At 49.0% G+C, this 12,891-nt stretch overlaps 1 protein-coding gene across 5 annotated transcripts in view; it reads right to left on the reverse strand.

Annotated features, from left to right (window-relative positions):
• The window catches only part of TJP1 (tight junction protein 1), a 112,979-nt gene that overhangs the window by 4,720 nt on the left and 95,368 nt on the right, over window positions 1-12,891 (reverse strand). For 3 of the 5 annotated variants that reach the window (XM_052660123.1, XM_052660121.1, XM_052660126.1), the window contains 8 exons: window positions 10,742-11,092; window positions 10,176-10,415; window positions 8,731-9,585; window positions 8,537-8,634; window positions 7,064-7,291; window positions 4,719-4,894; window positions 1,611-2,082; window positions 174-391 (listed from right to left, as the gene is read on the reverse strand). In XM_052660123.1, coding sequence (XP_052516083.1) covers window positions 174-391; window positions 1,611-2,082; window positions 4,719-4,894; window positions 7,064-7,291; window positions 8,537-8,634; window positions 8,731-9,585; window positions 10,176-10,415; window positions 10,742-11,092 — 2,638 coding nt within the window. The remainder of the gene's footprint in view (window positions 1-173; window positions 392-1,610; window positions 2,083-4,718; window positions 4,895-7,063; window positions 7,292-8,536; window positions 8,635-8,730; window positions 9,586-10,175; window positions 10,416-10,741; window positions 11,093-12,891) is intronic. The other 2 variants (XM_052660125.1, XM_052660124.1) reach the window with 1 other exon arrangement.

Genomic DNA, 12,891 nt, shown 5'->3' on the forward strand with positions numbered 1-12,891 from the left:
TCCATCTCCAGAGCTGCCAAGGGTAAGGACTCACAGATGAATCTGGGGGAGGGCAGCCAGGACTGGCTGGCAGGCCCCTCCCCAGCAGAAGGAACCTGAGGGCAGCCAGGTATCCTGTCTCACAGCCTGATATGCCTGCAAGAGCATGCAGGCTGCTTGAAGCGTGCACCCACCCTTCTCTTTGTCCAAAGGCGGCAGGATGCTGTTGTCCCGGCAGACCTTGAAGTAGATCTCCTGTTCCACCCCCTCGGGAATGGCTCCCTGGGGGATGATGATGCTGACACCGGTCTCAATGGAGCTCAGCACCCCACCATTGCTGTTAAACACACCACGGGCAGTAGCCACCACTGTGTGACCGTCTTCATCTTCATCCTCCTCCACGGCTGAGGGACTGAGTTCAGAAACAGCCATTGAAGTACATTGCTAGTGACACATAGAAGCTCCCACGGCTGTGTTAATCAAGCATATTTCTCCACATCATCAAGGTATTTTAGTAAGTAGTTTCAGTGACAGATCCTACTCACTGGAATAACTAAACATGCCCTTCCGGGACAAGTTTTGCAACCAGAACATGCAAAGCCTGATACACTGCTCACCCAACATCTTACATCCATGAAACTGGTGTTTTAAAATTGATGGCACATCATGTTTTGATAGCTTGTTTTTTCCTTCTTAGTGATAAGTAAGGCAACAGTGGCATCTTAGACATGATAGAATATACACTCACTAGGCCTCCTCTCTCCCCACTGAGGATTTCTGGTGTGCACATATTTCCCTTCCCACCCAGAGCACAGACATCCAGCTCCATGAAGTCATGAAGACCCTGGTGCAGGCAGACACATGTGGAGAGGGGCCAGCCCGTGTGCATGGTCACACAACGTGGAGAGGATGCGGTACCAATTCTCCTTTAAAAGTGGGGGCTTTTGGGATCTCGCAGAGTTAAGTTCTGAGCCAGGACTAAAGGTTAGCAAGATAGCTTCTGGACAAAATGAAGCTAAGTGTGAGGGCCTGCAGCCTCACTCCTGAGCAGCCAGATGAAGGGGTGGGCCTGCTCCTTCGGGACCCTGACTCCCTCTGCTCCAGGGGCAGCCTGCAGGTGGACCTGACTGTCCCTTTGTATCAGCGGCTGAGGGAGGCTGTCACGGTGCAGACAAGGGAGGGGTTCAGGGAGTCGGCCCCAGGCAGGCTGGCCTCTTCTCATCTGCTCACCATCTGACCACAACCGTTAAGAAAGTGTTTCTTTTTACCCTCACTGCAAATGAACAGTGGGTGAGGAAACAAACTCTTTTCGAGACACTTTCCGGATGTGCCTCCCCAGCTGGAGGTCAGAGGTCAGACTGGGGTCGTGTCATGCTGAATGAGCTGCAGTGTCCCTCAACCTGGTTCTTACACAGCAAGGACAGTGAGTGAGGACAGCTGAGCCACATGAGCAGTAGCTTCAGGACAGCACTATCATCATCTCTGCAGAATCCCTGCTATGGCAGTGGTTCCAGCGTATGGCATGGCACCACTCACCTTCAAGTCTGAGCTGAGATCATCAGGCAAGTACCCCAACTACACCCGACTCACATGAGGCCGATCACCAGGCCGGGCAAAGACAAGACTCTTACCTCACGGGCACTGCTCTCGGTCCCGTGCTAACACTGTTTACTTGGTATTTCAGCTTGTTGTCGGTGTGGACAGAGAAGGTCTCCACGCCACTGTCAAACTCAGGAGGCTGTGCAGACTTCAGGAGGGTTTTTGGAGAAGCGGGGGCTTTGGAGGACAGGTCAGGTTTGTGCGTGGTTTCATTCGGCAGAAGATTGTGGTTGAATTTAGGACTTTCAAACTTGCGTTCAAATGGCCGTGCAGAGCTTGTGTATGGTTTTGGTGTGAATCGATTGTATGCTGGCGTGACGGTTTTCTGCGTCTGCTCGACCCCATTAGCTGGGGCTTTCTCTGGGAAACTCTTTTGGGGGTAGAAGGCAGACTGGACAGCGTCCTCTCGGGGGGCTGGTCTGTAAGCTGCTGGCTTATTCTGAGATGGAGGTGGGTCCGGTTTGGACACTAATGAGTTCTGAAAATCCAACGACATGGCATTACCTGAAAAAAAAGTAGAGAAGTATTTCAAGAACTTCTGAACGTAATTTAATTTGTGAATACTGAATTACCATGCTGTACATCTGAAATTAGTATGAAGTCAACTATACTTTAATAAGAAAAAGTAACAAGTATGTTCAGTGGCGTGAATAAAAACAGAATTAGAAATCCATCTCTTACTGACTATAATGCTTGGTGAGATGGAAAAGATGTTACAACAGGCCAAGCATAAATCCACCTGGATGAACAATTTGCTCATCAAAGTATCGACAAGTAATGTTCTGCAGAAACTATGGTATCTGTAATTCTAAACTTGGTCTCTAGGAATAAATCTTGAAACAGTTTTTCATCCAACAGAAGATAGAAACCCAAATGCCTTTACTTCCTGAAACAAGCTTCAACACCACCACCTGCTTGTCTCTCCCACTGGTGTCAAGAGGCGGTGCTGGGGCTGATTGCCAGTCTGAGGACCACATGACCCTGGTGGCTGTGTGTGATCATGAGGGAGCAAGAGAAAGCACGGTGTGATACCTGGGACGGCGCTGATGCACCTGGAGTCGGGGCCGTGCCTCCAGAGACTGGCATCAGAGGAGCCCCACTCCAGTGTCCATGACAAAACTGAAGCAGAATGACAAATGTGTCTATGTTAAATCAGTACTACAAACCTCACCATAATTAAAGTCAAAAAAGAAAAGTCAGAGTGGCAGTAGCTACTTGTAACATGCATAATTGATAAAAATTAGGAGAAAAAAACCTGTATGTCCATAAGAAAGCATCAACCAATAGGAACAGGCAAAAAACTGAACAGGCAAAAATACAAGTGAAAACGAGACTAAACCAGTAATCATAGCAACATCACTGTTACTTAGGAAAATTAAAAACCAAAACCAAAAAAATACAATTTCACATCTATTGAATTTGTAAAACTTTGAAAGTGTGGTGATGCCAAGTCCTGGCAAAGATGTGGACTAACGAGAGTTTCCATGTACAGATCCTCTTAGATCCCCCTGGGAGTGTTAGAGCAGCATGGTGAGTATCACATGTGATTTACTGAATGCTGTCCTGAGAGTAAAAAACAAACTGGCTGTTTGGGTGCAGGACAGCTGTAACGGTGTCAGTTGTTCACCCCTGTGATGGGGCGGCTGACTGGGGCTCTGCTCACTGCTGCTGCTCAGCATCACAAGGGATTGTACTACTCACTAACCTGGGAAAAGACCAAAATTTAAAGTACAGTTTCTACTGAGTGTGTTTTGCTTTTGTACTGCAGTAAAGTGAAAGCGTCATTAAGTCAGGAACCTTCTGTACAGCTGGTGTCAGTGTAAAATAACACCAACTGCATTTTATGTTAATATCAGTGTTTGACACACTCTTCCAGAAATGAGAGAAAGAGGAAACCTGTCCCAGCTCTCAAGAGACCATTACAACTTTGATACCAAAACCAGACAAGGACAAGAAAATTTTTTGTGAGCATAGTAATATAACTTATCACAGGACAGAATAAAGGAAATAAATCATGGGATCCTCTACAGTGCGTTTGGCCTTCTGTATCCTCGGATGTGCAACCCAAGCGGGGGGTGGGCGCTGTACTGCACCAGCCCCACCAGGGACGTCTGCTCCATGGATTTCATTCAGTGTGCATGCAGAATAGGGGCGTCCTGCGGATACCAAGGACAACTGCACATAAAGTCAGTTGATAGAATGTTTTCAGCAAACTAGAAGGAAGGGCACCCAGAGAAGTCACACACTGCCCATCTGCTCTCCCAAAGTGGGAGCTGGAGCAAAAGAGGTGTGCTATTATCGCTTCTATTCACACAGCACTGCACATCCCAGCCATTGCAGAGAGGCAAAAAACAACAAAAAACAAAAAGGCATAAGGTTTGGAAAGTAAAAAGTTAAACTTTGTCTGCAGACATGACAGTGTGAAAAGAAAATCCTAGCATACAGTGATATCGAATCACAGCCCTGGGAGTGGACACCGGTGACTAGAGCAGCACCGTCTGCAGCAGTGGGACGTGCGACAGAGACGTGCGCCGTTGTGTGTCCTGGGAGGGCGCCACAGGGGGTGGGGGTGGGGCCACAGGCCCTCCCAGGGTGTCTGGGCTGCGGGCTGGAAAGATGGCGGGAGGCTCAGGAGAGGTGTACTTGCTGAGACGCAGGAGGAAGCTGAAGAAAGCAGGAAGGGGGGTGGGGGCGGCACCTTGGGCGAGGGAGACAGTTTACTGATCACAGATGTGGAGGACAAGACACAGGCAGACACGCAGGGACACCCCCAAGATGGCCCTGCTGAGAGACCTCGTGTGAGGAGGGATGTCACCATGATTTTTACAAACCTCCCTTCATTTAGTTTTGGACATACTGGTAAACTCCACGTACAGAAATTGAGCTGTATTAGGCAGAATAAAATCTATCTAGCTATAAGGCAACAGTCATGAAAAAGATGTACTTTTAACAAAATCCCTATTTTTCACTGTCCTAAGCCCATAGGATTCAACAAAATCCTTATTTTTCACTGTCCTAAGCCCATAGGATTCAAGTGTGTCTTTCTTACATAAACCCACTTTTACTTAGAAAGCACGAGTCTAACGTTAGCCTCATAAGTCTAACTGTAACAGTTGTCTGCCCACTCCTGAGCCGTCTACCTTCACCGTGAGGCCCCTTGGTGTGTGCGTGGAGGCCAAGAGCCGTGTTGGCGCTGGGCTGAGCACCCTGGCTGTACTGAGCGGGCAGCGGCGGAGGTGGGGGCGTCGCCTGCAGTGGGTCATAGCGCTTCTCCCCGAACGACCTGTCCACAGCTTCAGCCTCAGCAGCCTTCCCCCTGTGAAAAATGAGGACACATCAGCACCTGAAGATGACGCACACTACTAAGGAAGCTCCCATCCTTCTAGGCATCCCCAAGTTGCTTGCTTTCAATTAAGAATTTCACAGTTTATTCCCTATGAGTATGGGTACTCTACCAAAATACACAAACTAAGTTAAGCCATCATCAGCACCAGAGAGGTGAAGACACTACAGATATAGTAAGAATATTAGTAAGACATCCAGAAGATGGCAACCAAATGGCAGATGAAATTTCGGGTACACTCATAATACCGAAGATGGTCGTTCACAAAAAATTGCAATGGTTGGTAAGTATTTTGACGAAACATTTATTGGCTCAAATCCTCCTTAGATTCCCATCTGCTTTTGCATCTAAGGCACCAGCTGGGCACTAGAGGATGAAGCAGGGGCTAGCAGGCGTTTTTGCTAAGGGCTGGGCAGGAAATGTTTCGGCTTCTTGGGCCACACAGTTTCTGTCACAGCTCCTCAAACTCTGCCCAAAAGCAGCCAAAAGCAGCATTTAAGGGACAGGACTCTGCTGCGTCCAGTAACATGGACACTGTAGTCTTTAAATCTGCCCTTGATTTACCAGATCCATTCTCTGTTTAGCAATTCCTAGAGGAGCAAACACTGCTTGATTTTAAGACTCATTTAAATCAAACTGTGCCATGTATGCCTTTTTTTTTTCCAGATTGCCAACTGTTCATATGGGAACACATAAAATTCACAAAGAAGACACCTTTACAATAGGACCCAGAATCGCAGCGCTGCCACCTGAGCTCTGCAGAGCCCCGCTGCACCTGCTTTACGCGCACACACGGTAGCACAGACCTTGGAATGGTCACAGATTCTGGTCGTGGTCCAGTCGCATGGTCAGCTCAAAAAACTACACCCTTAGGAGGACAGGAAGTCTGCCACGTGTGCACTGCGAGGGGCCCGCATGGCGTAGCTCACACTAGTGTCTTACACGGATGCTCCTAGACCAGCAGTCAGAGCTAGTCTAAGAGCCAAGAAATTTAGGTGGTGGCAAAGCCAGCACAAGAGCAAAGTCAAAGAAAACGGTCAATCTAAGTCTGCCACAAACAGAACTATGTTTCTGCCTCATGTTCTGTCAATGTCTCAACCTGGCTACACTGAACCAGTCCTGGTAGTTAACAGTCCTAGTTACTGATTCAAACACTACTACTGCAGGGGTCCCAAAAGAGACTATCTAGATGGAAGCTTTTGAAGAGGACACAACAGCCTCTCTCAGCTCAGACACGGCTCCAAATTTCCCTCTCCTGCTGACCTAGGACTTGCTTACCAACACTGTGTAAACGACTTCCTTGTAACACATCCACGTCTGTCTTCATTACTGTGAGTCTGTTCTGCTCAGGTATGGGCCCACCTGTGCCTGTGTGCGATTACACTCCATTCTCAGAACGAAGTTCGCCCCCAGTCAGGGCTCAACCAGAGGCAGAACCAGAACACACACAACATAGGAACCCACACAGGCACAGGTGAGCTTGTAGCTTGTGACCCAGCAAAATCCACAAAAAAGTAAAGCAACCAGAGGCCCAGTAGACAAGCAAACAAGGGTGCAGCACGGAACAGGAAGACGATGGGCAGGGCCTCGGAGCTCAGTCCCCGTGCTGCCCCCTTCACAGCGCCCCACGCTGACAAGTGGACCAGAAGTCACTACGTCCCCTCAAGCTCAAACAGTGATAGCAGGCAAGTTTGTTCTTGCCTTGGGAAAACACCGAACAACTCTTCACTCCCTAGCATAGCCTGCTTTTATATTTAAAGAACAAAAACCAAGAAGAATGCCAAGAAGCAGCACTGAGTGTGCCACGTGGGAAGGAGGGACTTCAAGGTCAGTCTCTTAAATGCTCACCCTCTTACCTTTGTCAAAGTATTTGGACCCTTAGAACCCTTTGACATTTAACATCTTTTCTAATGTAAGAAGCTCACACAGATGACGCCAGGGTCTAAGAACAAAGCTACACACCCCAGGCTGGATAGCATGCATGCTGAACTGCTTAACACCCACAGAAATCAAGTAAGTATGACACAGCTAACATTTCCCTTCAGAACACACTGAACTTTGTGTGGCTGACTCCATTTGATGCAAGTGATCCTTTGTTTCACCTTAACTTTGAAAATTTACATCTAAAATGAAGTGACTCACTTGGAAGAGTAACCGGCAAACTGTGGCTGAGATTGGGGGTGAGCCGGCCTGGTGGGCTCGGAGAGGTGGCTAGCGGGGACGTGGGTGGGGGGCTTGGCCTCGAAGCTTCTCCGATCGAAGTAGGAGAGCTGCTTCCGGTAGTACTCCTCATCCTCCTCGGGGTCATAGTGATTTGCCCGAACGATGTCTTCAGGTGGCTTCACATGAGGCCTCTGTGGTTCAGGGATCCTGACGAGTGATAAATGGAACAACATTTGAGACGTTAACTTGGCAAAGAGAACAGAATAGGTACCTCTGACCTTCCACTGACACCCTGACTACTCGTGACCTAGCTGAGCGGGGCAGCCACCAAGGCCGAAACTTGGGCCCTACGTGCACACACATCACACTCAGAGGGCAGCCTTCTCCTAACACAACCCGTCTACTGAGCTTGACAACCAGCTGGTTAGAGGCAGAGACAGAAGGGAAGGCAGACAGTGGGGAGCTCCAGCATGTGCACCACTGTCAGAACAACAACTGAGAATTCAAGACTTTGATGCCAGGATCGACAGATGATCCCCAGGTGAGGAAGGAGCTAGACAGTGATGAAAGGCAAAGGAAGTCAACCATCAGCAAAGTGAGGTATTGTTACTTAGGCCCTGCTGGGTAATTCAGAAACTCAGCATCAGAAACAGATACACTAGGCTTCACACCAAGGAGGGCTAAGCTGTCAGTTATTACACACTTACCCCCTGTACAAGAGCCTATCTGTGAATGATCCCAGCTAAAGGAGACACCGTAGTAGTCTACATTTGCATGGAAGCACTAGGCATCAGGAAAACCAGAGGAAATTAGACAGCAGTTCCTCTTTATTACAAGCACAAATATAAGCGAATGAAACATTAGGCCAGAGAACTGCTGAGACGCAGCCCATCACTCAGCAACAGCAGGGGCAGCCACAGTGCGGAGCGTGCACAGCAGGTCCCCGAAGCCTCGTTCCACCCAGTCATCCTGATGCTGACCGTGCTCCTGACCACGGCAGGCACATGTCACAGGCTACATGCTCACTAACAGATTATGTTTGGGATTCCCAGGGTGCAGTGGTTAGGACTCAAGAGTTCCACTGCAGCGGACATGGACTCTGTCCCTCCTCAGGGAACGAAGATCCCACATGCTGCACAGTACAGACAAAAATTTAAAAAGATGAAGTTTAGTTCACAGCTATCTGTTTTCTTGTCGCTAAAAACTAACAGCCTGTGTGCCAACGGCACTATTAAACTAAAAACATCCTTCCGAAGTTAGGGCTCTAAAATTGTATATTAGCATATGTTAGAAATTTGCTAGAAAATTTTCAGATTTGTTTATGGAAAGGATAACAAAGATGTGCTGCATAAGATACATGGCAGATTTCAGGTGAAGACCCGCAAACCCCCTCCTCCCCGCCACTCCCCAGCTGGGGCTTGTTCCCCACCCACGAGGCTGTGGAGCACCCACCTGTGTGCCGCTCTGTCGTGTTCACCAAGCTGACTCGGAGCAGGGGCTTTGGGACCTGGGACAGGAGCACCTGCCGGTTTTGACGTGACTTCTGGGGGCTGCAGAGAAAGAAGATACACATCTTAGGCATGTTGCACGCTCATCACTGAATGTGTTCTGGACACAAGGCGGGGAAACAGTGATCAGATCTTTACCTTGAAACTAGTGGAATGGCTCTCATCCTTCCTGTTCTCCATGGAAGCAGACCTCTTGTTCTCAAACATCTTCACTCTGGTGAGCACGGATTGTGGCTTCATGGCTGGGTCTTCCTCCTCCTCGGCTGGAGCCGGGGGTGGAGGCAGGGGTTTGGTGCCTGTGGGCGCGGCTTCAGGCTTGTGCTGGGACGAGGGGCCAAGTGGCGGAGCAAGCGTGGTGCTGTGAAGAGGCTCATAGTGGCCTGGGCCTGCCCTGGAGGGGAAGCCCTGGGCTGGCACTGGCTCGTAACTCCGAGAGTACTGGTCCAAGTACGGCTTGGGCTCAGGGGGCACCTTGGGGCCAGTGGTGGAGTAGGGCTGCGTGTCAGGCCGGTACCTTCCGTGCACGTCGTACCCAGGGGCAGGGGCAGGCGGCTCTTCGTGCCGCAAGGTAGAGGTCCTGGGCAGTGGGTCGTAGTGTGGTCGGCCTTCATAGGACAGGGACACCGGCTCCTCAAAACGGGGGAAATACCCTCGTTCTGTTGGCTCCGCGGGAGGCTGACCATCAAGAGGCCGGGGCTGGTAAGGCTGCTTGTCGTCGTAGTAGGGCCACTGCTCCTCGTAGGTGAGGAGGCGGTCGTCATAGCGCAGACGGGGGTCATAGTTCCGAGCAAACTGCTCTGGGTAGCCAGAGGCATCATATCTGTATGCGGGTTGCTCCAACTCCCTGCCAGCCTGCCGCTCTGTGTACGGAGGCTGCGGCTCATAGCTCAGGCCTTGCTCCTTGTCTGGCCTCTGCCCAGGGTGAGCCGCAGCCGGCTGCTTCAAGACGTGGTTCTGTCTCGTCTCCTCAGGGTAGGGGTCCTTCCTGTACACCTGTGTAAACAGCCATGCGTAAGGACACAGGCTGGCTTCAATTCCTAGTCTAGTAAGAGACAGAAATGACATGTTCTACCCTTTATTACCAGGACAGAAAGAGATTAGTGGAGAAAGCAAATTTAAGTGAAAGCTCAAAATTTATAAAGCAAGTAGGGGCTTTTATGTTTCAGCATGTAACGACACTAAATGAAGTTTAGTAGAAAATTAATGCATTCAGCTGTTGATTCCACTTGATTTGGACACTGAAAATGAAAATCATAAAGAAAATTTATGGACATAATAGTTTAGAAAACGTAAAGCAGTTTACAATGGATCTGAACAATATATTAAGAAATTTTGGAAGATTCTAAAGCCAAACATTAAAATCCTATAAAAGTATTAGGTACCAATCCCAATTAAAAGGCCTATTTAAAGAATCAGGCACCACTGGAAGCCATGCAGACTGCAGAACCAGATGACTTGCAGTGACTGAGAACATGGTGTCGAGCCCACAGTGAAAGCAGAGGACACTCGAGGGAAAGCAGACGTGCTCGTATGGCAGGCTGACGGGGGGCAGCAGGTGAGGGCAGCCCCCTCGGCACAGGTACCTTTGCTGGGCCCACATGCGACGACAGGGACGGCTCTGGACCTCTGAGCTGCACGTGAGCGGCCTCAGTGCCTGGAGCTCGTAAAGAGTCGGCGTGTGGTGAGTCAGAGGAGGGGGGAGCTGGGCTCGGCTCCTCCAGTCTGACATTAGTTAAGTCTACGTGAGGATTAACAGCAGAGGCTGATGGTGCCGGGTTTGTTTCAGGCGAAAGGTAAGGGCCTGGAGATGAGGCTTCTGCTTTCTGTGAAGTGTTTAAAATATTTTAAATATAATGCTTCTGTTCACTGCTAACTCCCCACTTCCACTTACAGTGGTTGATAGACATACATTTTAAGTGTGCTGAGTAAAAAAACTGTGACCTCATGTTCTGAATTTTTAAATTTCAGTATACTGCTGTGTGAGATTCTAAACACACAAAGTTTAGAATTAAGTCCTTGGTATTTTCAAGTTGAAATGAGAGATTAAATCTTAACCTGCGAGAAAGGACACCACATTCTTTAAGTCAGTCACCACATCTAGACTTCGATAAAGTACCTCCACCTGCAGAACATTGATGCTGCTGCTTACCTGTTGAGAGGCTGTTTTAAATCCAGGGGAGTCTATTCTATGGCCTGGCTGTGGCTGCGCTTGTGGTGAGTAGGGAGGATATGCCTGGTGGTCAGGATGCATTCCAGAGGAGTCCTCTCTGACAGGCTCAGAGGACCGGGTAATGGCAGACTCCGGGGGAGTCCCCACCTCATCATTTAGGGTCTCATCTAGTTCTTGATCAGTGTAGGCCCCGCCTTCTGTATCTGTGTCTTCATAGTCAGAAGTGTGTCTACTGTCCGTGCTATACATTGAGTATTCACTACCTGGGGCTGACAGGTAGGACAGGCGATCATCATGCAAATCAAGGTCATCACTTGTAGCACCGTCCGCCTGGGTCAAATAGAAGTAGATTAGAAATTTTATTCAGCAGTTTTGTAAGAGATGGCCTTCAGTTCACAAGGGGACTGAAAAGGATACTTGTCCTCGGAGAAATCACAGCTACGTCTAGAGGCTTGAGGAAAGGTCAGGAAGACTTCACAAGCACACACGCGGACACACAGAGCACCCCTCGGATATCTGAAGGGCTTGGATGAGTGAGGTCGGCTGGCCGGCATGACAGCGCTGGCCCCTGATGCCCAGCCCCAGAAGACAGCCAAGGAGCCCTGGCCCTCCTCTGGCTCGTGGAACCTAGTCACCTGCTAGCCTGTCAGCCCAGAGCAGGGTCAAGAGGGGGATGTGGCCAGGCCACGCTCACAGAAACAAAGACACACCGACTGACAGAACATCGCGCATGAGACTGACTAGGAGATGAACACCACAGTGCACGCTGAGTGAAACGCCTTATGTATACAGAAAATCTACGTACAAAGATTAAAAGTTGGTGTTTGGCCCTGGAGTTTTTATAGAACACATGGAAAAGCATCAGCTAAGTGCTGGCTGCTCACTAGGAACTGCTGTTAAAACAACTGTGCACAGATGCAGTCAGTGTCCAGTGGAAGCAGAGGTGGGGCGGGGGGAAGATGCAGGAACGATGCTCTATGCAGGATTAAGAGCTGAGTCGGCTCCAGGCTCCACTGAGTGTCTCCTGAGCCAGTGAGAGAGAACACACAAGTATCTGAGGGAACGGGAACAACAGGCCATCAGTGCGCACTGATGTGACGCTACTGCCTGGACCACACACAACAGCCGCCCCTCCCTTGGAGACCCAGAGGTGGGGTATGGCTCGAGACCCGGAAGATGTGGAACCCAGAATTCTACCAGCACAGACTGATGGACAGACAAGGCCTGAGCCGCCTGAATGGCACTTCCCGCAGTCTTGATCCTGGCTCTGCAGGAGCCTGATCCTGAATGCCTCTTCCAGGTGGGAAAAACCAGCTGTCCCTGACCAGCAGTTTGGAAAGCCAGGGATGATGAGCAGAGTCTCTCCCACTGCAAAAATCTGCCTGCTCTCTCCACTCTAACCTCCACTTGCAGAGCCTGCAAGACTATAACCCAGGGGCCAGTCGGGGCAGTGTTTACAGCCCTAGGGACGAGCAACTCAGAACTCTCTGATCTGCTGCAGGGTATGAAATGCACGAGGAGCAAGAACCAAGCGCTTGGAGCCAGAGATGACATATGCCTCCTGTTAAGAAAGCCCCAGGATGACTCTTCTTGGTTCAGTAGGGAACATGTAAGACCATCAGAACTGCAGAGAGGAACTCTTCCTGGAAACCAGGTGGAAGTAGTTAACTCACGGGAGTTCAGTGTGGAAATGAAGAGAATCTATTTAGTTTAAGAATCTCTTAACTAAATAGAATCTCTTAGTTTAAGAACCTACTTGGAAAAAATATACTATAAGTCAAACTTGATTTAAATTATAACACCTTTTCTGATTTAGAGCATCAACCTATTATTCTAATAGTAAATGACTTATGAGACCTATTAATATAGGTCATTTTAATTAATTGTTATTAGCTTTCCTCACACACAAAAATAGTTGGGGAGTTAGACCTTCATTTTAAAATCCAAGCAAAGGAACCACACTGTAATATCAGAGAAATAAAACTAAGATTTGTGGAATAAAAAAACCTCTCAGATAGGTAGGCAAGTATATTTTGTGCGTTTATAAACTAATAGCTTGCTTGCTAACAGTCTAGCTGACAAAGGCTGCTAGCGGAATTGTGTTGTCCTGGATGGTCAGTATGGAGTGG

Source organism: Budorcas taxicolor, chromosome 21, assembly GCF_023091745.1.
Source record: "Budorcas taxicolor isolate Tak-1 chromosome 21, Takin1.1, whole genome shotgun sequence".
Taxonomy (NCBI): Eukaryota; Metazoa; Chordata; class Mammalia; order Artiodactyla; family Bovidae; genus Budorcas; species Budorcas taxicolor.